Genomic DNA, 24,989 nt, shown 5'->3' on the forward strand with positions numbered 1-24,989 from the left:
ATATCCAGCTCTGCACACCACAGATGCTCAAATAATGGAGCAAGTGGAGTGGATCCAATTGGATTGAAATGAATTGGACAGCCCTGGCTTGACTTGAGTCCATAACTCTATTCCTTAAATCCAAGTGTTGGTAAATTCGGCGAACTGGAGCACCCAGCCAGGCTTTCCACGAGTGGCCTAACAGGCAAGTTGGCCATTTGCTCCTCGATCATTTGGGCAACCGGCTCTCTGTCACTTGGCTTTCGGGGGACTGCCTTCTGACAAGATGCTCCCTGCATGCAGTGACCTGATTTTCTGTTGTATGGACCAGAGCAGACGGTGAGCGGAGCAGGGATGGACCTCATGACAGCCCCGGAGACCCCTGAGTACCAGGGAAGCTCAACCCTGGCCCTTCAACAACTCTGCAGAAGCACTCCAAGACACCCCAGCCCAGTGAGAGCTGGGAAAAGTCTGGAGGGGGACACTCACCCCTAATTAGGCAGTGCCACTTCCCCCAACCCTCAGAAACCAGCCAGCCAGACTCGAGCTTCTGTCTGAGAGTTAGGATTCACTCCGCACTCATGGACAGTACCCACAGCAGAGGGGCCCAGGGGACCCCAGCTGCCCCCACCCCTGCCCTTCCCCCGCCTCAGAGCAAAAGTTTGACTAAAGCTCAGTGTCTTTGCTTTTATAAATCTCTGCCTTTTAATGATGGCTTCAAGGCTGAGGGGAAAAAGGACCATTAAACTCACTGAATAAGTTAATGGGGCAGAGAGAATCTATTTCGGAGCCACCCCAGGCTATTTTCCTCTGGAGCTAAAGCCTGAATAAGCAAAAAGAAAAAATTAAAACCGTAGTGCACATTGCCAATAAATAACCCCCAGTGTAATCTCTCAGCACCCAGGACTTCATTTGCAGAGACGTTATCATGCAAATCACTTGTAAAACACCTCTGGTCTCAGAGTTCCCCCTGGGGTGGCGGCTGTGGCCTCTTCATCCACCCAGGTCCTTCCCTGGGTGAATGGAACGAACTAAGGGCCAGTCTGATCTGGGCCTCAGGCCCTTTAGGCATCGTGGTGAGGAGCTGCCCCCCACAAACATCAGCACAGGAAAACAGAGGAGGCCCCAAGACCCTCCAATCCCCCAGCTGCAGAGAGTCCCCAGTTCACTGTCTTGAAACTCACAACTCCCTCCGCCCTCTGCACAGACCAGCAGAAACCATCATCTCGGTTCCTCTGGGCCTGGACAGCTGCACCTCCCCAGAAGACTCCCCTCTCCCTCCTCCCTTCCTCCCCCTAACTTCCCACCCTCACCCCCAACCCCACTCCCCGCCCACTCCTGGGAGAACAGTGCCTCCCTTGAAGGAAGCCGGAAACAAGACCCTGAGGGCCGAGAAAGCACAAATAATTAAATAAGTCAGCACTCCTGTTGGTAAACGCAGAATCCCACTAGACACACGTTGTTTACTCTTTAATATTTAAACATGTTAATTAAATCTCTGAATAAACAAATAGACGTTGGCAAGTGGCATTCCTTCCTGCCTGGGCCTCAGGGCCTGCCGGGCAGGGCCGGGCCTCCTGGTGGGCCACGGACTGAAGGCAGATGACGTTCAGGCCTACCGCCCCTTCCAGGGCAGTCAGGTCAAGCAGCCCGGACCCAGCGTCACGGGGTGACGGTCTCCACCTCCTACACAGCCACATCTGCCCCTCTCACGACCCAAGGCTCCCACTCGGCTCCCCTGACCTTGAAAACGTCCCACCACCTCTAGGTCCCCTGCGAAAACTCCCCTAATTCACTGATTCACTGATCCATTCATTTATGTGTGGCCCCAGCACTGACTGAGCCAGGCAGCTGCTGAGCACTGGGAAGAAAGTAACAATCAAGACTGGACCCCAGGACTTCTCTGGTGGTTCAGTGATTAAGACGTCACCTTCCCAAGCAGGGAGTGCAGGTTCAATCCCTGGTCCCAAACGCCTCTTAGCCAAAACAAAAACAAAACACATAAAACAGAAGCAATGTTGACATAAATTCAATCAAGAGTTTTTAAATGGTCCACATAAAAAAAAAAAAAAAAAAAAAAAAACTTTAAAAAATAGACCAGACCCCAGTCCTCAACAAACTCACAACTGTCCCAAGAAAAAGCCTCCCTCTGTCATCCCTGCCTGGCCTGGCCCCTCCCTCCGTCTCCAGGCAGAATGAAGATCCTCAAGCTCTTTAAAGGTTCCCATGCTTTCAGGGCCTCCCTCACACCGTTCTCTCACCCTGGAGAAGCACCCATCGCATGTGTCCCCGACCACGGGTCTAATTCACCCTTCAGGTTTCAATTCAGCGGTCCCTTCCCCTGGGGACCTTCTCCACAAGCCCCAGCTATCTGAACTCACAAGCTGGTGAACTTTCTCCAACACATTTATTGTGCCTGTTTAAGATGTAAATTGAATCAACTCCTGTTTAAAAGGAAAAGGCTTCCAGAGCTTCTCACTGCACTCAGATTAAAGCTGAAACCCCTTCCCGTGGCCTGCAACCCCTTGAACCTCACTTGCCTCACCCTCCCCCTTGCTCACTCCATCCCACCTTCCCTACCCTCCTCCAGCCTCTCTCCCATCCCAACAACATCTAGTCTATTCCCAACCAAAAGTGCCAAGCTTGCCAGAAAATTCCACCCCCGGGGATATTCCCGAAGCTCTGCCTCTTGCTCACTCTCCAGGTGACAGCTAGACTGCTACTTGCTCCTGCAGCCGCCCCGACCCCAAACCAGGAGCAGCACCACTTCCCATCTCCCAGTCAAGCTTCTCATCCCATCTCATCTCACCTCGTCTCATCTCATCTCTCATCTCACCACTCTGCTCAGTTCCTTTCTAGAACTTACGGCTCTTGGACACTATCTGAGCGATTTATATCAACGCTGATGATCCCTGCCCATTGAATTTCCAGGCCAGACACTGTCTGTCTTGTGCATCATGGCACCACCAACATGAAGGAATGAAGCTTGTTTGTGTCCCTACCCATGGCCGCACCACTAATCTTCAGGCTCTGAGAGGCGGGACCCATCTGGCCGATGCTACAGCCCTGCACTCAGCACCCACCTCAGACTGAGAGGTGGGCTGGGGGCCCCACACCCCACGTCTGAGCACTCAGCAAGCAGGGCTCTCAGTTACATTATTTTGGAATGACTTTGGCTTTTGGTGTTTTTTTTTGGGGGGGGGGGGGGGGTGGCGCTGCATGGCATGCAGGATCCTAGTTCCCTGACCAGAGATTGAAACCATGTTCCCCATGAAGCCATGTAGTGGAAGCGCATTTTTACCCACTGGACCACCAAGGAAAGTCCCCTGGTTACATCACATCAGGGGGGAAATGCAGAACCAGGGCTGCTGTCTGGCTTTCATCTGTCCATGGCACACAGGACCCAGCCCAGGGAACTGAGTGGGGCAAACGACTAGGGTGATGGGGAACACGAAGGAAAGAGGCCAACCCCAGGCCGGAGAGCACCACATGCCTGCCCGGCCCTGGCTTCCACGGTGTCAGAGAGAACACAGGTACTCTGCGAGAACCAGGACCGTCCTTGGGCTGTGGACACCAGAAGGTGCTCCCGAGGAGAGCACCCTGCTTTTTCTGCCTGCTTCAGCCCTGCTCCTGGGAGCAGCAGCATGTCACCCAGACACCCTACGGGCTCTGAGTCAGACAGGCTCCCAGCCCTGCCCCCTACCAGCAGGGTGACCTTGCCACCCCGTGCCCCTCAACTTCCTCATCTGCAAGACAAAGCTACAATGGCACCCGTTTCCATGAGTCATGTACGTGTGTCTATCCTAACCCAGATTCATCAAAAGCAGCCCCATTGTGTAGATGGGTGCAACGACTCTGGCAAAAGATCTGGCAGTGTCTTTGAAAGTTAAATATCATCCAATCCAGACATTCTACTCCTGGGGACAGACCCAAGAGAGATGAAAGTGTTTGTTCACAAAAAGCCTTGTGCTCGAATGTTCAGAGCGGATTTACCCATGATAGTCCAAAATTGGGAACAGTCAAGGTTCCAACAACTAGGAGACTAAACAAACTCGGGTATTCCATGGAATACTACTCAGCAATAGAAAAGAACAGCCTGCTGTTGTCTACAGCATGAATGAACCTCAAAAACATGTTGCTAAATACATACTGTGCATTTCCATTTATATGAAGCTGTAACTCAGATAAAAGCAATTTATGGTGGGAAAATATCAGAACTGTGGCCACCTCTAGGGAGATGGGGGCAGAGACTAGGGAGGGGTATGGGGGCACTTTCTGGATGAAGGGTAATCACCTAGGTCTTCCAGGTGTGGGGTCCACAGGTGTATACATTTGTCAAAACACAGAATAATCACTTGCAGTTCACACATTCCATTGACTAGAATACTACCTTCAGTGAAAACAAATACTGAAACCTAGTGAAACGATACCTACACGAAAGTGTTCGGGGAGAGTATAGTATACTAACATCTACAATTTCCCCTGAGGTGCATCAGAAAAATAGGGTGGAAATCAGTGGCTGGAAGGACTAAGGGAAGGAGAGACCTTGTAACAGAGCAAGTAAGTAAAATATTAATCGCAGACTCCAGAGGGTGGGTATACGGCTGTCCACTGTAAAAATTTTCAGCTTTTCTATAGACTTAAAAATATTCATGATGAAATGGTAGATATCGGAGACTCCTACTTACTTGCCCGCCCCAAGAAAAGATAGGATCACGGACCCAACGGACATGAGTTTGAGCAAACTCCGGGAGACAGCCCATGGGGTCACAAGGGGTCAGACACGACAACTGAACAGCAATAAAAGCAAAAAGGAGAGCAATTTCACAGCCCCTCTTCGAGGAAGCTCTTCCTTTCTGCTAACCAGACACGCTGCGGTCCCAGCCCACGGAGACTTTCGGTGGGGGGAGCGGGTGTCTAACTTGGTGGTGACACAAATCAGGCACTCACCAGTAATTGCTGAAATAATTGAATTAGCTGATTCATAAGAGAGACGGTGCACAGTGCATTTGCTATGGGCTGTTTTCCGATTTCCACCTGCAATCTGCTAAACATCAGACCACCAGAGAGTTGTCCTCGGGGGTCCTTTTCATATTCTGCTGCTGCTGCTGCTGCTGAGTCGCGTCAGTCGTGTCCGACTCTGTGCGACCCCATGGGCTGCAGCCCCCCAGGCTCCTCTGCACTGGCTCCCTTTGCCCCTTTGTTGCTCCTGTGAAGGCACAACCTCCCCCACAGGGCTCCTTGGCTCACAAGGGCAAACAAGCAGGTATGTGGAAAGCATCAGCAGCCAGAGGCACCAAAAAATGAGGACAATTCAGCTTCTCTGCACTCAAGAAGCCTAAGACTCTGTTTCCTTTCAGCAGACATGCAAATTGTCTGGCTGGCTGTTTTAGGGCTTCCCTGTGGCTTAGATGGTAAAGAATTTGCCTGCAATGCAGGAGACCCTGGTTTTATTCCCTGGGTTGCAAAAATCCCTGGAGAAGGGAGTGGCAACCCACTCTAGCATTCTTGCCTGCAGAATCCCATGGGCAGAGAAGCCTGGCAGGCTCCACTGTCCATGGGGGTCAGACAAAGAGTCGGACACGACTCAGCAACTAACACACACACATGGCTGTTCTAAGCTGACATGTATCCCCCCAAATTCATAAGCTCAATTCTTAAGCCCCAGTACTTCCAAATGTGACTCTCTATGGAGGTAAGGTCTTTAAAGAGATAATTAAGTTAAAGCGGGGTCATCAGGCTCTAATGCATTATGACTGATGTCATAAAATGAAAGGACTTAGAGCACAAACACGGAAAAGACACAAAAGGCTACGGCCATTGGCAGATCAAGAAGAGAGGCTTAACATCGGTTCTATTTTAAGCTACAAATCTGGTGGGTGTGGTCATCTTTTTATTGCTTGAAGCCTTTCAAGTGTCATCTTAATAGAGAAAAAACAAAGGATTATACATTAAACACCTTATTTATTCATTACCTGGAATTAACACATATTACCACTTCGTCAGATGTGAAGGTCTCAAAAACAGAAGGAACACATCACAGATGAAGTTAAGAGTCCTGTGTTTACCCTTCATTTTCCCTTCTCTTCCTAGAGACAAGCCTCTCATGAAATCGCTCTGTATTCAGCCCATGGTCTTATATTTTTATTATATATCTTTGTGTATAAACAATACATTATATTGGTCATTGCGGTGTCTTTAAATTGAAGTGTAGTTGATTTACAACATTGTGTTAATTACTGCTATACAGCAAAGAGATTCAGTTATACATATATACATTTTTTTCTCTTCTCTTCCATTATGGTTTGTCATGGAATATTGAATATTTTACATATATGGTATGTCATTCTGCAACTTTTTTTTTTAAGTTTAGCCAGGTTATTATATAGAGAACAAGGTTTTCAATGCAAATGCTATGCAAGATTCTAGCCTAATGTACACATGGCTCCTCATCCTTTCCCTCCTGAAGACACGGTGAGCTGGTTCCCAATTGGTTTGCAATGAACATGGAACCATGGCCTCTGAAGTCAGCCTGGGTTTGAGTCCTAACTCTGCCATGAACAGCTATGGTCTTACTCAAGCTCTTGCATCTTTCAGCCTCAGTCTCCTCATTTGTGAAATCAGAGCAGTTCTCTGCTCACGTGATGTGTGTGTTAGTCGTTTAGCCGTGTCTGAGTCTTTGTGACTTCCGTGGACTGTAGCTCACCAGGCTCCTCTGTCCATGGGATTCTCCAGGCAAGAGTACTGGAGTGGGTTGCCATGCCCTCCTCCAGGGGATCTTCTGGACCCAGGGATGGAACCTGCGTCTTTTGTGTCTCCTGCAGTGGCAAACCATTCATAGGATGGTGTGGATTAAATGAGGCGCTGCATACATTGCCTGGCCCAGAGCAAGGGCTCAAAACCAGCCGCCTCAACCTACTGTGTGCCTCAGAGGCTGGAAAGATAGAGCAATCAGTAAACACAAGTCTGGACAACGAAGACCATCTCAAGGATGGGGCCAGTGACAGGCAGCGCTCGGGGGGACAGAATGCAGGCCAGGGGGCTTCCGGGCAAGGGCAGTGGCCCGAGCAGAAGACAGAGTGGGAAGCGGACAGGGGCGTTCAGGGCTGCCCAGTTGATGAGTCTGGCTGGGGCAGACGGTTCTCATGGGGGAAGAATGGGAGGTAAGTCAGAGAGATCCTGAAGCCACAAGATCCTGAACACGAACACCGAAGGCTCAACTTCACCCTGGGAGCAACTAGGGCCCTACTGAGGTTCCTGAGCTGCAGTCACCGAATTATTTCCCTGCCACCCAAACAGTTTTTTAAAGTCAACTTTGAGCCTGGGAGGCATTCCAAAACACAGCCGTTCTTTCATTTCTCAACTGCATATCAGATGACATAGGTCAGAGCATGTTCAGTCGAGCCCAGCCCCGCTGGGAAAAGGTGAGTGGGGGCCAAGGTCAGGACGGAGCCAAGCTTCATTTGGGGGGAGTGCAGAGAGAAGAGACAAAAGGGAAATGGAAAGAGAACCCAGCACCCGAGGAGCACCCTCAGAACGTGCTTAGGGGCGGGTAGTGCTCTTCAGCAATAAGATATTCAAACACTTTGTAGCCCGGCAAACTTCATAAAGGGCTTCCCATGTGGTGCAGTGGTAGAGAACCTGCCCGCCGATGCAGGAGACGCAAGTTTGATCCCTGGGCTGGGAAGGTCCCCCAGAGAAGGAAATGGCACCCCACTCTAGGACTCCTGTCTGGGAAATCCCATGGACACAGGACCCCTGCAGGCTACAGTCCATGGGCTTGCAAAGAGTCGGATGCGACTGAGCAGGCTCACAAACATCATAAACGCCTTCCACGGAAAACCACAGCAGCTCTGACCTCACTTCGGAGAACACAGTTTGAAAGCTGCCAGTGTGACAGTCGTTCTGGAAGTGTGGTCCCTGGGCCAGCAGCATCTGCCTCACCTGGGCACTGACGAGACATGGCCTCCTCCGGCCCCATCGCAAATCCTCACAGCGGAATCAGACATTCTGGGCTGGGGTCCGGCAGCCGGGGCTTTAGCCCCGGATGCACGCAGAAGCGTGAGGACCCCCAGGGTCTGCCCCACACCCCTCCTCCCCACAGGGTCCAGCCCAGAGACATCCTTCTGCAGCCTCTGCGCTCCCTAGCCTTCCACCCCGTCCACAACCCCCGCGTTAGAAGTATGAGAGGTCAAAGCCGGAAGAGGAATCAGAAGTCACCCGGTCAAGCCCCCAGGGTGAAATGTAATAAAACGGAGGCTCAGAGGCAGCCAGTGCCTTGCCCAGACTCACCCACTGAGTCCACGGCCATGATGGGATAGACCATGCAGACCACACTGTCCTGCCTCCTTCTCAGGATACAGCCAAGACACTTGTTCCCACGGAATTCAAGGACGCCAAGCTCCACTGGGTCCCAGGGCCCCTCCTGCCCACCCTCCTTCCCGGCACCAGTGTCAGAAACAGAACACCGCAGAACTCGCTGTGCCCTACTGGCCAGGGGTGGTGGGAGCTGCGGGGGCAGGGGGCTGGGTCTAGGACTAAAGCCACAGGACTGGCGGGGGTGGGTGGGCAGGAACTGAGAGGGTCTGTGACACAGGGTGGGTGGGGGGCGGAGGGTGTGAGCAGGGGCTTCAGAGCAGACCTGCAGATTCAAACCTCAGCTCAGCCACTTCCTGATCTCGTGACCCAGGACAAGTGCGATAGCCTCTCTGTGCCTCAGTTTCCCCACCCATAAGATGACGATGCTAATGCTAACCTACCGCACTGGATTGTGCTAAGAGTAAAACAGGGTTAAAATTAGACCGTCCCATATATAAAAAGAATGTATATCTGTGTGCAACCGAGCCACTCTGCTCTATAGCAGAAACCAAACAACATTGTGATTCAACTATACTTCAGTTAAAAAACAAAAAAAAAAATAGACTGTCCTGAGAACAGCACCTGAGACCTGGTCACTGCACAGTGCCTGCCCTCCCTGTCATCAGTCAAGTTTCCCCAGAAGATTCCTCCAGCAGCTGCTCTGCTGAAGGCAAAGCTGGGGCCCACAGAGGTGTGGGAGCCGTGAGAACAAGGTGTACGCACAGTCCACAAGCTGGGATCTGCAGTGGGTCTGCAAGAGATTCTAGCAGGAATGAGCCCGTCCCATTCGACAAGTCTGTCCAGAGTCCCTGTGAGGTGCTGGTTACGGCCCTCTGCACCCACAGGGAGGAAAGGTCCAGGAGCCTGATGCCAGCCAGGGCACGTGGGTGCCAGGGAGTCTCTGAGGGACTAAGATGCTGGCTGAGTGACCCACCTGGGCAGGTGAGGGCAGGCACCTGGGAAGATAACAGGGTGGAGTTCCAAGGTCAGAATACTCCTGATCAGAGTCCAGGAAACAGGTGAGTCACCTGCCAGTAGCTGGGGTAGGATAGGGAGCAGGAAAGAGTGGAGCAGCCGTTTCCATGGAGATAGGACGTGACTCTGGATCATGGCGCCTGCAGGAGGGGATAAGTCATTCCTCTTCCTCTGCAGCTTCCCCAGACCCGGGCATGGCTCTGAGCTGAGAGGAAGAAGGGCAGGCCCCCGATGGGCTGGGCAGAGGGGCAACTGGGTGCTGCCAGAGGGAAACTGGGCTCAGTGCCGGACCAGTCTTCACTTGCCCTCCCAGGCGCTCACTCCATCACCTGACCCACCCCCACCCCCGGTCACCCTCTGAGGGAATCTTCTCCCAGGAACTCGGCCTGGGGGCCCAAGGGGACCTGGCCGTACACTCAGCACCCCAGCCCACCTTCCCCAGAGCCCGAAGGTCAACTCCAGGAGGAAAGGAAAGGGGGCTTGACCTTACGCATCCTATAACTACGGGAGAACACAGACCCAGCTGCCCAGCAAGCACTGCCTGCTGTTTTCCTAGCTCTCACAAAAGGGGCCAGCCCAGCAGCGGCTCTCAAATAAACATGCTGAATAAATGCAGAAATCAGGAAATGAGCGAGTGCCTGGGGAGAGGCTCAGCGACACCTCCCGGAACCCGATGTTCTTGGCTTCCTCCCTCTCCAGCTCACTCCCTCCCCCAGGGTGCCCCAGGGTCACCTGCCCCGTGAACCACCGGCCCCCGAACCACCGGCCCCCACATCTCTGTCTCTTACAATCAGAAAGTGACCGGAGAAGAAAGGCAGTTCTCCTCTCCTGACTTCCGCTTGCGGCTTCCCCTACGATCCCACAGGCCCTCTGTGGGCAGACAGCAGGACAATGCGTCAAGGTCACGGCCAGGGCCACTGAGTCCAGTCAGAGGAACTCGAAGGCAGGTACATCTAGAATTTTTAAATCTCCATTTAGAAAAAGCCGTCCCCTCTCCTCCTGGGGAAGCTCTATTTTCATATCTCTATGCTTTTCTTTCAAATTTTCCATTAAATACGTTTTCTAAAATTCTTCCCTGCTTCTCTTGAGACAGCCCTCCGAGCTGCCACCCTGACTTGACTCTAAACTCCAAGAGAGAAGGGCCATGGCCTTCTATGTTTGAGGATCCCATCCCAAGGCTGAGCACCATGCCTGGCTCATGGCTGGAGCCCGGGGCTGGGACAAAAAGGGTTGGCCCCTTCTCTCCTGGGCTTGCCAGCCCAGCCAGTGCCTCCGCCCATGCTTCCCCAAGAGGCCAGAGGCTGGCCAGGCCTGGGCAGGTGAGGCGGGCAGCTAGACACCTGGGCCCCCACGGCCTGGGGCCAGATACAGCTCAGTCTCCACAGTGAGGGGAAACACACCAGCGACGGTCTGTCATGCACTTGGGAGTCAGTCCTTTGAGAAGACAGAGCACAAGGCCTCCCCCTTCAACTCCCGCCCAGGGACAGGAGCCAGACTCCCCCAGAGGACACAGGAAGCTCCTAGGCAACAGGGAACACTTGGGCCACAGGCCACACACTCCAGAAAACCAGGCACCTCTTTCCACGCCCTCCCCTTCACTGCCAGGGGCTTCCAGGAGCCCTCGCTCATTCCCAGGGTCTCCAAGACAAGGTTTCTGCCGAAGGACTAGGATTCCGCCCCTCCCCCACGCCCCTGCCCCCTCCCCATCCCTCATGTTATTTCCCACTTGGTGTCTTGTCGCCACATTTGTTAAAATGACTGCCACTTAGGAGGTGGCAAGGAGTCAGAAACACAATCTGGAGCAAAGCTGATATTAAATAACTTCCTGAGCCTGGCATGTCTGCCAAGGCTCCCTCCTGGATCTTAGGTGGATAATAAAGAAGCTACAAAAGATGAGGAGCCAGCGGCACCCCAATTCCAGCCTCAGAGCCACGCCTCCATGGGGGGAAGCCCCTTCCTTCTCCGGGCTGGAGTTTCTGCACGAGGAAAGCCTAAAGTAAATCCTTCCCACGTCATCCCACACCCCTAGACACACACATGCCCATGTGCACGCGCGCACACACACACGAATGCACACACACTGAGTAAAGGATATGAAATAATGTCTGACACTCAAATCCAAGCTAGACGAGCCCTCCCCATCAACCAGACCAACCATCCGTCCCCACCCTGCTTTCCAGATAAACACACTGAGCCTCAGAGATCCTGCATCTTATCGCTGAGCCCAATCAGATAGACCCAGGATGAAAGCATCTCAAGAAGAGTCAACACCCAAGGAAAACACCAGGAGGGTCTGGCTGTTGGATGCCGGAATTGGCTGGCCACAGTGAAGTCAGGCAGGTACACAGGTGTGGTCCGCAGGCATAGTCTCATGCCGTCGACCCAGAAGCAAACATGGCCCATGGCCATCATCACACTCGGTCCTCAGAGGACCATCTCTAGCTGCTGGCATCGGAGAGGGAGAGAAATTCAACTGATCGGTCCTCTGATGCCTGATGCAGAGTTCTCATCTGCCCAATGATGCCCACCGCCGCCACCCCGCCAGGTCAGAAGACATTGCTAGTCTCCATTCTGGCCACTTGGTGTCACTGCTGCCCCTAATGAATTGGAATCATAGAGGGCTCCTTGGGGAGTAAAATGACCCACCCACCACCCTATTGCTCCCCCCCAGGCGAACAGGATCCCATAAACATCTCCTGCACTGTGCCCTAATTTCACCCTTCTTCCAGAAACAAAGAGATGGTCCATCATGGAGAATCCAACATGCTCCAGACAGTTGACACACATCATGTAATTTAATTCTCACAGGAACACCTCCCAGCAACACCTGACTTTGCAAGTGAAGAAAATGAGACTCTTAGAAATTAACTTATTCAAAATTTAAAAAAAAAAAAAAAAAAGCAAAAAGGAGGACAAGGATTGGAACCCAAGTTTGACAGCAAATTTCACGACCATTCACTACGCACTTTGGCCTCCCTTGAGACACCAGACTCGGTGTCGGGGGTTCAGGTTAAATCAAGTTGGCTTGCCATGCTCCGCAGAGGTGCTGGGAGGGAACCATGAGCAGTTTTGTTCAAAGGCACAATCATTTATTGCTGTTCCGTCGCTCAGTCGGGTCCACCTCTTTGCAACCCCATAGACTGCAGCACAACAGGCTTCCTTGTGTTTCACCAACTCCGGGCGTTTGCTCAAACTCATGTCCATTGAATCGGTTTTGCCACCCAAGGCCGATTCTTTACCCTGAGCCACCTGGTGAGCATATTAGGGCCGGATGAATAGCGCCTCCCTCCCTGCAGAAATCGTGGTCTAGTGCCCTCTTGTGGCTGATCATAGAACTGGAATGAATGTGCATGGAAGGCTCTTAATGGGACGGATTCGAAGTCACCCCTTTCTCATAGAACTTATACATTCTTCCTCCCAGGGCTGGTCCTGGAGCCCCGTCTGTAGCTGACAAGCCTCGTCAGTTACAATAATCGGAAGAGAATCATCGAGAGAGCCAGAAGCTACTCTGGGCAAGAAGGGCAGCAAAACCGCACAGAACAGCTGCAAGGGACTGGGTGCTCCCGAGTTTCCCTGCACGGAGGTTCCTGGCACCTAAACTTCCGCGGCTGAGGAGTGGGGCAGGAGGGCCCTGCCACTTGGTTTCCCAACTGATGTTATCAGTAGCAGCCATAACGGTCTCCCTGCTCTTGAGCCGACGCGTGCCTCAGCCACCCTGTCACTTTCCCAACTACACGCCACCTTGATCATTCTGCTGCCTCCCTATACTCTGGCCCAGGTCCCAAGCTCCTCTCTATTCCCACTTTTCACGGACCCAGAAATACCCCTGCCCTTCACCTCTGAGAGCTTTCACTTGTATATTTGCCAGTTTGGCCTCTGTGTACCCACCAGATCCCAGGCACCTACTGTAACATCATTTAATCAGCTGCTTTAGGAAGGTGCATCTAGGAAGCCTAAATTTTCAGATGAAAAGATGGAGGCTCAGAAAGGTTAGGTAACCTGCCTAAGCTCACGCAGCAGCAGCAGCCGCAGCGCCAGGATTTAAACTGAAGGCGATCTGGCCAAAGAAGCCGCTACTCTTCCTATGACACTGAGTTGCCTTTCAGGCAAAGGAGCCATTGAAAATCTCAGGGCCCAAGAATTGTTCTAACGGGAGACCTAGGTTTAAAAGATTAATTCAGGGTAGGACAAAGTGAGAAAGTAGTGTTGACATATACACACTATGGTGCGTAAAACAGATGACTAGTAGGAAGCTGCTGTAGAGTACAGGGAGCCCAGCCCGCTCTGTGACAACCTAGAGGGATGGAGTGGGGGAAGGGAAGAGCAAGAGGGAGGGGAGATATATATATATCATATATATATATGATGACTGATTCATGTTGGTGGATGGCAGGGACCACCACAATACTGTATAGCAATTATCCTCCAATTTAAAAAATTTTAAGAGAAAAATAAATAAAACATGCATCTGGTACAGTATGTAGGATGGGCTGGGAGGAGGGGAGACTGGACTCAGGAAGAGCAGATGACGGTCATTAAAAGTATCCACGCCTGTGGGGTGACGTTCTGGAGAATGGTAATGAGAAGAAGAAAATGAGAGAGACCAGCGTTAAGAGTTCTGCACACACACGCACATACGTGTGCACATTCTCATCAAAACCTTATCAGTGTTATTTCCAGTGAGGAAACTGTAATCAGAAAAGTAGCCAGCCCAGGGTCACACAGTTGGGAAGAGCCAGGGTTGCGAACGCAAGCTTCATTTAGCAGGTGCCGCTCATAAGCAACGTTATACAGGCAAATGCTCTCCCTCCCAGGAGGACAGCCATAAATGTTATCTTCATCCCTGCTCTTCAGAGGATCAGCCTCAATTAAAAAGTATCAGAAATAAGCAGATGGGGAAAGACTGACCACAACAGAGAGGGTCCTACCTGCAGCCTGGGGTCCAGTAGCCAGGAGATGGCCCTCAGGGCAGAGCTGCAGTCCCCAACCCATGGGCCCAGGCTCCACCACAAAAGTGGGAGATCCCGTCTCCAAAACTGGTAACTGTGGGACAAAGCTCCTTCACCAACCAACTAGTGCACAGAACAAGACAGCACCTGCTCAGATATGAGACTGCCTGGAACAGGAAGAAAAGAGCCCAGCGCATGCACAGAACAGAAATAGGCCCCAGTGGCTCAATGGTAAAGAATCACCTGCCAATGCAAGAGACATGGGTTTGATTCCTGATCTGGGAAGATCCTTGGAGAAGGAAATGGCAACCCACCCAGTATTCTTGCCTGGGAAATCCCATGGACTGAGGAGCTTGATGGGCTACGGTCCATGGAGTCGCAGAGTCAGACACGACTTAGCAACTGAACAACGACAACAAGCCAGTCCAGCAAGGGCCCAGGACCCCGGTTTGCAAAGCACATTGATGCCCATCAATGTAGATGGGTGTCTCTGAGAACAGTGATGGTCTAGAGAGGTTGAGAGACAGCACCAAGCTCTCACGTCTGGTAAATATCAGGGCCTTGTACTTCCTGAGCAGTTACTCGGTCTGTAAGTAATTTGAGCGCTAAGGAGTGGGACCGGGCAGGGGCGGGGTGCAGAGAGAGAAAGGGGAGAGATGCCTTGGAGGTCATAAGGCTCCCTTCTCCCATGACACTAACCCCATATCGTAGCCGTCTGTCAGCCTCTCTGTGTCCCCATCAAGACTGATCTTCCTGGGCAGGAACCCTGTCCCGTTCATTCATCTCCATTACCCCTGAGCAGATGCATTGACCCCTCCTGCTGCTGTTCAGACAGACTTGGAGGGAAGGAAGGCGCTCCAGCGGGCATCCTTCACCCAGGGCACTCTCCCTGCCGCCTCCCGGGGGAAGCTCAGGTCCAGGAGACTCACGTGCCTGGGCTGCAGATATGATGCAGGCAGGACCAGCTCTGCTGAGGGAGGCCCCGCCTAGGGGAGAGACCGACCTCCCTGCTCAAGAAAGGCTCTGCAAGCCAGGCCAGCCAGTGAGCATCTCGCCGGACTAGAGAGCTGCAACCCCAGCTCCCGGCAAAGGCAGCCGCGGATCGTCTCATGCGCAGCACTGCCCTCTGGTGGCCACTGGGAGCCTAGACGCAGACGATCTCGGCAGGCAGGAAGCCAAAGGCGTTAAGGCTTGTTTACGGGGACCTCAGTCGTGATGTGCAGAGAACACGGAAGAGCTGCAGTTGTGCGTGCGCAAAGACGCCCCCGATGCGCACACACAGCACGTTTTGCCGTGGGAGGCAGCCCAGATTAGGACTGCGAGTCTAAGACTGCTCCCTTCACCCCTCTCTCTCTGCAGGAGTCTACGGGCTCCTTTCCCTGCCTCTGGAAGAGCCCAGATCTCTCAGCCCCAGAGCAGATGCTGGCAGAGGGCGGGAGGACGAGAGCCTCGCCAGCTGGGGAGGCGGCCTTGCACGTTCTGGTCTCACTGTGCTAGGAACTCGCTGGGTGACTGAGTTCAGTCTATTCATTTCTCGGGAGCCTCAGGTTCCCGCTCTGTAAAACGGGGTTTGGCCCTAATTGTTCCTGAGCCCCTTTCCAGGTCAGATGATTTATGGTTCAAAGTCTTGATCTTTTTTCATAATTCAAAAACACTCCCGGACATCCAGAAATGGAAACAACCAACATGGCGCCCTAGCGCTTGGGAGCCTATGGAGTGTGCATGCGATCGCCCTGACCTGGCAGTGACCCCGAGAGAGAGACAGGCTCCAGTTTCTAGAGGCGATCCCAGCTCCCAGAAGGGGAAACTGAGGGACTCCCAGATGTGGTGAACTCTTCAAGCCTAGCAGCAGCAAAATGGGGTGTTTCCACAGATTCCTGCCCTGCAGTCTCAGCAGTTTGCTGGGACCCCCAGCTCTCTCCCTGAGCAAGGGGGACTGAGACACAGGGCAAGAGTAAGGGTGTGTGTGTGTGTGTGTGTGTGTGTGTGTGTGAGTCGCTCAGCCCTGTCCGACTACCCCAGGGAGTGTAGCCCGCGAAGCGTCCTCTGTCCATGGGATTCTCCAGGCAAGAATACTGGAGTGGGTTGGCCATTTCCTTCTCCAGGAGGAGAAAGGGTAGAGGGAGGCAAAGGCTGCTCATTGAGGAGGAGGCAACAGAAACATCAGGAAGAACAAGAATTTACTCTCCAGGAAGACGCTCTAAACATCAGCTTCTAGCTCGAGATGGAGACACCAGACATCCCCTTGTGCTCCGCATCCAGTGGCAGCCTTAGGAACTCCAAACTTAAACTGGGAGAAGCCGCCCCACCCTCCGCTCTTCCATCCAGGCTGTCTCTGGCCATGGGCAATCGGGGACACTGTCCTGCTGAACGTGTCTCAGCCCAGAGTGGAGCTGGCAGGGACCCAGCGGCCAGCTTCCTGAATCTCCGCCAGTCTCAGCTGGCACCTGGTCTCCTGGGAGAATTGACCTGACCTCAGAAACCGGGACACCAGGGGGTGGCCAAGGAGGTCTGGGGTGAGGGCTTGGCTGAGACACAGCCTCGGGGAGGCTGCTGTTGGGAACAGGACAGGAGGACCCCAAGTCTCCCCCATCAATACCTCCTGTCTGTGTCAGCGTGGCCACGGCAGACTGGCCAACACCAGACCCACCACTCTGCCATTCGCCTTCCTCTCCAAGCCCAGCCAGGGGAGTTAGGGATCCTCCTAAACCTTCATAAAATCATTTTTAAAAACCTTTTATTTCATGATTAATCTATCTGGATGGTCATAGATTCATGAATGCATGTGTATAGCTGTCTATATTCACATGCATAAAGAGTACTGCCGAAGAGCATAGGCAACACTGAATGTCAGACTCCTTTGCCACTGACTGGCTGTGTGAAAGGAAGCAGGTCACATGCCAACTCTGGACTCATTTTTCCCAGCTGTAAAATGGGATTCACAATAGTGCTTATCTCAGAGAGTTGGTGTGAGGCCATGATGGGGTATTTATTGCCTCGGAAGTGCTTGGAATAGTGTCTGGAACATAGTAGGTGCTGTCATGAGTTACCACTAGTATCGATAGCTTTCTCCTTACCCGGCATGACACAGGCCACTGACTCTCAGAGTGCTGCTATAAAGGTAGTCGTAAGTATTATCCTCATCTCAGAGAGAAGGCAACTGAGGCCCAGAGAAGGGAAGGGGTTTGTCCAGAGCTAGGAAAAGGCCAGGTCTCAGGGAGCTGATGGAGAAACCAGCTGCCAGCTTCTACTCCCTACTGGATGATTCTGTCTGGGGAGAGAATCCTGAATCTTCCACCACCCAAATGGGGCACACTTTCGATGGGACAAGTCAGATGCGAGGATGGGGGCAAAGGGGAGGTCAGAAAGGACAGGCTCCAGGCTGACTGTGCCCACAGATCCTGGAGCCCTCTGTGTAAATAGAGCTCAGCAGAGGCCTCACGGAACGCGGTTCTAATTGGCTTGGGCTGCAGGCTGCGAAGAGCCTGGGGCTGCCAGCTTTGCATAGTTGCTGCCTCTGGGGACCCTGGATTTGGAATCATCGCCCCAGAGGGAGACACAGTCGTGGGCGAGGCTCTGGCTTTGACAGAGTGCCCAGAGAGGGTGCCAGAGCTGAGTGGGAGAAGATGGGCTGGCACCTGGGCAGGCACGTCCTCCAGCAGCCCGAGGGCCCACAACTCCCTGCCCCTCTTTGTACCTCTCCCGGGACCCTCGCGGGGAACGTAAGGGAGAAGCTGATCCAAGAGGTCCCTTCCAGCTCTCAATTCCAGGGAGCCCTGCCCTCAATGGGTAGGCAGAAATGTGAGGATACTCATGGGGGTTCCACTGGGCGTTGGGCTTCTGGAGCCTTCATCCCTGATGGTCTGATGAGCCAATCCATCAAAGAGGGGCTGCCGGCATGCCCGGCCCTGGAGTGTTTGTTTTTCTCAAAGTGGAGGCCAGCAAGGCTCAAGGGATGACGGACGACCTGAGCTGAGGGCTCAGTGGGTCATTGATAGAGCTGGGGGCCCAAGTCCAGCCTCTGCTCAGGCCACACTTAGACCCAGCTGCCAGGACACTCAACCGCCCTTCACAAGGCCCTCCCAGATGGGCCGCTGCCTGAATGCAGCCCCTAGGCAGAAAAGGAACTTTCTGGATAAAAAACGATCTGCCTGACTCGGGAGCCAGAGAGGCCATGAAGGGAGCATGGTTGGGGGCAGGGGTGGGGGAGTGGGGAGCGGGGGGCTCAAGACTCTTCCAGATCTTTCCTTCTGTGAGACACTCAAGTTCTCCCCTTCATTTTGTTTGGTAAATCAAGACAATAGGGCTAATAATTCCTGCTTCTTCAAGGAGCTGTGGCAGAAATAAATGGAACAACTGGAAACTGGAAACCAAGACAGAAATGAATAGGGTGGATTCATGGAGGTGAAGGATTTGCTACAAGGGACAAACAGAAGGACCCGGAAGGCTACTGGAAACTGTCTTTTGAGCGCTGGCCTGGCCTCGGGTCTAGGGGGCCCTAGGAATCCTGATCCCCCTGCCAGCCAGCCTGCCCCCTCCTCCCACACTGCTGCTCCCCCTGCCAATTCATCAACCCTCCCTTGGGACAGAGCTAAGAAGGGGAGCCAGGGGCTTCAGGACCACCTCTCCTAATGCTGGCCCAGGCCCTTCCAATCCCAACAGTGGGCCCTGAGCTTTTCTAATTATGCATGCTTAAGCAATAAAAATTTCATCATGTAACCTCCAAACATGCCTATTTACTAAATTATATGCTTATGCATCTTCCATCCATACATTAAATATTAAATATTCCCTTTTCTCAAGAAGAATAACTTGAAATAGAAGTTCTAACGTTTTCTTCTCGCATCCAGCAGAGGCCCCTGCTTGGGCAAGGAGCTGAAGCTTTGCAGGGGCTATCTCCCCGCCTTGAGCTCACAGTACAGAAGGGGGCTCATGAGAGGCCTCCAGTGAGAGTCCACAGGCTTCAGTGCATTCATGCTAAGCGTGACACTTGGTTTTGGCAGTCGACTCCACACTGGGGAGCCCAGAGTCCACCAGAGGTGGATGGGGAAGGAAGGGGAGACAGTGGCCAGTAGCCAATGGCCAGCAAGGGGGCACCTGCTGCCCTCCTCAGGGTGGCATCATGGGGGTCAGCACCAAGCCCAGGGGGTGGTGCCCTTAGAAGCGGTCTAGCAGAGCCTCCTTGGGCTCTGGGATGGCATATGTCCAAGCCGGAAAGGACACCGCCCCATGGTCTCAATTCATAGTTGAATTTCCAGGCTCAGAAAGGCTACAGTCTTCTATTGTGGTCCACATAGGGTAAGGGACAATCTAGGGGGGTTGACTCACATGTCCTATCCCTTTCTCTAACCCTACTTTCCCACTGGCCAACTGGATGCCCCAAAGGGAGGCTAGAAATGGCATCTGTGGTCCCAGGATAAGGCACTGGACGCAGCCCTCGAGATGGGGGACCCCAGGCAGCAGCAGAGATGCCATGAGCCTGGGGTCAAAGGCCACCCTGAGGGAGAGTCACAGGTTACCCATACTCTCAGCAAAGGGCCAGCTGGGGTGGGGGCTGAGTCCACCCCCGACAGTCAAAGAGGAGGGGGCAGCAGGCAGGGACCAGTGAGGCAAGAATGGAGGTGGCATCAGGCCCCTCCCCCTGCACAGCCTCAGCGCTCCACTCCCACCACACAGGAGGGCGGTCCAGCACTTGCAGGATGCTGAGCTGACAACGAGTTCCAGGCTCAGCCCTCGGGGGCCAGAACAAGCTCTCTCAAAGCTAGGACCAGGCTGGGCTGGTTTTATCCAAAACTGTCACATGCTAGGTCCCCTAGAGATGCAAGATGGATGTCCTGGGCCCCAGGGTGCTCTTCAGAAGACTGAGCTGGGCTCAGGGTTCTGGCTCCAGGGAGGGTCCTCCAGGGAAGGCCTGGAACCACCCTTCCACAGCCTGGCGTCCACACAAAAGCTCGGGGCCTCTGCAGTCTTCGGTCCCCAGCTTCTCTCCAGGGCTATACCCACTCCCCCTTCTAAATCTCACCCCCAAACCCCTTCACATCTCTGTCTACCTCCCTCAGGCCTAGCCTCAGTTTGGGGGCTCCTGACTGAGCCCCATGACGTTCTTGGAGCTTGGCTCCCACCGCTGCCTGAAGTCCGGCTCTTGCTGGTAACTGTCAAGGCAGGCTCTGCCCATGACCCTCAGAAAGACTGAGAATCAAGGAGTCAGTGCTGCAGCAAGCGAAGCCCCCGATGACCCTGACCCAGACAGGGGAGGTCCTTCCGGGGGGACAAGGGAAATAAAGGGACCAGAGCCCTGGAAATGCCAGGGGCCCTGCTGGTGGCGCAGGGCCCCAGCCAAGAGCCCATGTTCTTCTCAAGCCAACGAACACCCAGCCCAGAGATGCTGTCTTCCCCACCCTGGTCTTTCTAACAGCCCGAGGATGCATGGTTCCAACCCAGCCCAGGCTTGGTCTCCAGACGCCCAGACAGCCCCCCTCCCCGCCACCACCCTTCTGCCTTTGTGACGTCAGAGCCGGCTTGGGCACGGCTGCGCATGGACCCTTTCAGGTAAGGTTACTGTGTGTCAGAAGCTTCAACCACAGAGGGACTGGCCTTCTGAACAGAAAGAGGCCAAAAGGGAGGGCACTTGGGGAGGGACAGAGGTGAGACTCACACGTTTGCCTCGAGGCCTTGCATCTGATCTCCTCCTGACACTGGTGGGGCTGCCAACTCCCCATCAGAGGCACCCTCAGTCAGCCTCCCACGAGGGAGGTGGGAACCAACCCACATGCCAGCCCAAAGAGGATGATCACAGGAAACCTCTAGTTCCTCTGAAAACTCAGGTGTCATCAGTTCAGCACCTGAAGGAGAAACCTCAGGACCCCAGAGCCCCAGGAACAGGCGGGTGGCTAGGTGGCAGTCACCCCTGATTCCCTTAGCTAGGGCTGCTGGAACTCCAGCATGTGCCCCAGCCTCTTGCTCAACCCCCAGAGCCTGTCCAAGCTGCACCCCTAGACATACAGTAGCATTAAGGGCTTCAGGCTGGTGGAGGGCTGGGGTACCCCTTTGATGCCTTATCTCTGATACCATCAGACATCTGAGGAACACATTCCTTTCCAGCAAAGCCCAGGTTTGGAGTGAAGCCCCCCTCCCAGGTCCCACTAAAGGAAGGCCCCCTTCTGCCTGGAGGGCTCCCGTCTGCCCTCAAGCCTCCATGCACAGCCCTGCAGAGTGAGGGGGCCTGGGCTTTGGGGTGGGGCCTCAGTCTTGCAGAGGTCTAAGCCTGACTCACTGCTTGGGGCTGTGTGCCCCTAGAAGCCATTTGGCAGCCAGAGCCTCCCTCATGGGATAAGATACGGAGGAGTGACATCTGCTTCCCAGGGCAGGCCGACCTCCCCTCCTTCTCTCCACGGTCATCTGCCTACAGGCCAGGAGGCTGGACCCTTCCCCAGTTCAGTCAGTACCAGCCATGGATATAACAGGGCACTGGGGAGAAGATGGGGTGAGGAAGGGTCATCCCACCCGTGACCTCTGACCTTCCCCCACCTGCCACTCAGCACAGCTCCTGGGGGAATCCAGTTGCCTGGCTCTGAGGTGTTGGGGTGTTTTCAAGGAAAGGAGTCCCAACTCCCAGGTAAAGAGTCTGAGTCCTGACACAAGGATGGAGACACTCACAGAGGGACTCCCAATCTCCTCCCGGCTCCCTGTCCCCCAGTTGCCCTTTAGGTCCTTCAGTGGCACAGGGGATAAGAAGCCACTTCCTCCCTTCCCATCACTGACCTTTCTAGCAGTCTCATCTTAGACCCTCCGCCTGGAAAGATCAACCAGCTCTTCCCTATCAAACTGCCTCCCCAAGCTTCATTTTTTCAGAGGGACCATTTTTCAGAGGACTGCTGCGTGGCCATGAAAAGCCTACGTGATTGTGACCCTCCCTGCCTCCCACTGGCTTCCTACAGACACACACATCCTTGGAGCAAAGAACAGGCTGAGTGAAGCTCACCAGCTTCCAGAGACCCACGGTGGGCACCCAGGCCACCATCTCTCCAGCTCTTGACCCACCCCATCCCCTGGAAATCCCCAGGTCCAGCTCCTGAGCTTCTGAACCCACTGCTAGGCTCCCCTGAAACCCCTCACCCCACCCCCTCACACACATCCGCCCCACAGTGTACTTCCAAGGCAGAGTTTCCCTGGCAATCTCACTCCCACCCTCCTCTCTGCATCCTTAGGGAGGCTGAGATGCTGTGGCCTGCAGGTGGGAGAGGCTGCGCTGGGTCCATCCTGTTTTCTCCTGCCCTCCCCTCCACCCCACCCTTGGCTGTTAATTTTGTCACCCCAGGGCCAGCTGGGTTGAAGGTGGTGAGGTTGGGCAGGTCGGGGGGAGGGGGGGGGGGGCGGCGGCGGTGGTGAACGATCCAAGCTAGATATGGGCCAAGCTTGTTTCCTGGGCCAGGATTCAGGGGCCACCTCCTGAGCTGCACACTTCCCTCAAACTGTTAGCTGCAAGAACGCGAGCGGAGTCTCCATTAAGCCAAGAGGGCTAGTGAGCTTGGGAGCAAGCAGGACCGCAATTCCTCCCGGCTTTATAGCCCCATCGGACTGAGGGTCAAGGCATGGGCAGGTCTGATGCTTAGGAGAACAGTTCCCACAGCCGAATCCGCCCAATGCCTTCCTCAGATGCCAGCCGGCACTTCAGTGTCAACCCTTCTCAGCATCCCACCCACTTTGGGGGTCTCCAAAGATTGGGGGCCTTGTTGGGGGGAGACAGGTGATAGCTATCTCCTGAACCCTCCCTATGCCCTCCACACCCTTCTCTGGATGGTAGGATTGGGGCGGGGGGGTGGGGGGGGGCGGGGTGTTCACCTGGCTGAGGTCAGTGGTAGAGAATCTGGCAGGCTCCCTCTCTCCGCCCTGGCGTCTGACCCCCACCCCTGCCAAAGAAAAATGCCACCCCCGCCCCCCAAAAAAGAGCAGGCCACCATAGGTCTCACTCAGATGGGGCAGAACCAAGCAAATGCCAATGGGAGTTCCATTTTTCGAATAAACGATCACAGAAGAAGCCCCATCTCCCAAACACGCAAGCCTTCCCTCCTCCCTTCAGCAGCCTGACTCGGAATTACTGGAACAGTTATCAAAGCTCAAACAGAAACGGGATCTGTAGGCGCCGAGATGCAGATGAGGGTGGGAATCAGGGGGTGGGGGGGCGGCTGTCTCGGAAATGCCCAAAATGGGGTGGGAGAGGGCGGGCGAGAGGGGAGAGGAAGGGGTAGGCGTCCATGACTGCCTCGACAGGTCCAAAGTCTCCCAGCGAGCAGCCAGCTTCCAACTTGTTTACTTGACGGCGTGTTTTGAGGTTTCCAAACGGCAAGAGTTAAACCTCTCGGCTGGATCGAGAGCAGTCTATCTGTCACCTTTCCTCCCGGCTAAGCGCTGCCGCCGCCGCCACTGTCGCTGCCCGGCGCGGCTGCCAGGGAATCGAACCTCGTCTACTTTATTCCACTTGAGCGTGGCCAAACTGTTGCTATTTAGTGGGGGGCCAAGAACCCGATTCACACCCTCGAAACGAGCCGCAGCGGGTGGGGGGCGGGGGCGGGAGCCGGGTCCCGCGTGCCCCGGCCGCTGGGGTCCTCTCGGGGGAGAGGCTCACACGCGCGCGCGCGCGCACACACACACACACACACACACACACACGCATCGCCAGATCACGCCTCGCCAAGGCCGGAGTCACCTGGAATACGCAGCCCGCGAGCATCTCCCGAGCCAGAGCGAGCCTAACGCGCACCCGGCGGGAGGCGGGCAGCGGCGAGCTGGGGCGGGCGGAGGGCCGGCTCCCGGCTGCGGGCCGGCGGGCGAGAGCCAGACGCGGAGCGAGGGGAGAGGCGGCGGGGCTGGGGAGCGGCCGCCTGACTTACATGGAAGTGATATTCCTTGAGATGTCCGTGATGTTGATGCTGGCGTTCCCATTGCTGTTCCCTGAATCCTGCCCTTCCAGGAGCGGGAAGAGGTTCCCATCGTCCGGCCGCCGGCAATTGATCTCAGTCTTGCTGCAGACACAATTTGCAGGGCAAGCCAACACGGAGCCCACATAGTCCAGCCAGACGCTTCCCAGCAAGAAAATCCGCCAGAAACTACACTTGGCTGGGCAAAGAGAGACATCCATCTCCGATCGCTGCTTCTAAAAAAGAGGAGGAGGAGAGGAGAGGGGGTGGGGTGGGGGGAGTGGGGAGAGCTGGGGGGGGAAGGAAACAAAGACAGCGAGGGAGGGGGGAAGGGGGAGGGGGCCTCTGCCTTTGAAACGCCGTGCGATCAGATGCAAAATCCTTCAGCGTCTGAAACCATCGCGGCCGCCGCCGCCGCCGCCGCTGGGTGGGAGCCGCGGGGAGCGCCTAGTGGCGCGGTCTGCCTGGCATGGTGGCCGGCTCGGCGCTCGCCGGCTCGCCGGGTCCGGGGGCTCGGGAAGCGCGAGCCGACTGCTCTCCGACTCCGAGACTTTGCAGGGTGGCAACAGACGGTGGGGAGGCAAAAAAAAAAGCAAAAGGAAAATACGGTGCGAAAGTCACCAAGTCCCACCTACTGGGCAGAATTAAAACGGACACACCTGCAAAATACACACACTCACACACACTCACACATCCACACACCCGGCGCCGGGAGGAGGAGAGGATGCAGCCGGAGCCGCAGCAGCCGCCGCGAATGGCTCGCCGCGCGCCTGCAGAAATGCACAAGTGCTCCGAGCCTTACGAAACGCAC

The 24,989-nt window shown here is 54.5% G+C and overlaps 1 protein-coding gene across 1 annotated transcript in view; it reads right to left on the minus strand.

Annotated features, from left to right (window-relative positions):
* Window positions 1–24,399, minus strand: part of NTRK3 (neurotrophic receptor tyrosine kinase 3) — a 414,336-nt gene extending 389,937 nt beyond the window's left edge. The window contains exon 1 of the mRNA XM_052659381.1: window positions 24,152–24,399. Coding sequence (XP_052515341.1) covers window positions 24,152–24,399 — 248 coding nt within the window. The remainder of the gene's footprint in view (window positions 1–24,151) is intronic.
* Between the last annotated feature and the right edge of the window lie 590 nt (window positions 24,400–24,989).

The sequence above is a fragment of the Budorcas taxicolor genome, chromosome 21, assembly GCF_023091745.1.
Source record: "Budorcas taxicolor isolate Tak-1 chromosome 21, Takin1.1, whole genome shotgun sequence".
Lineage (NCBI taxonomy): Eukaryota > Metazoa > Chordata > Mammalia > Artiodactyla > Bovidae > Budorcas > Budorcas taxicolor.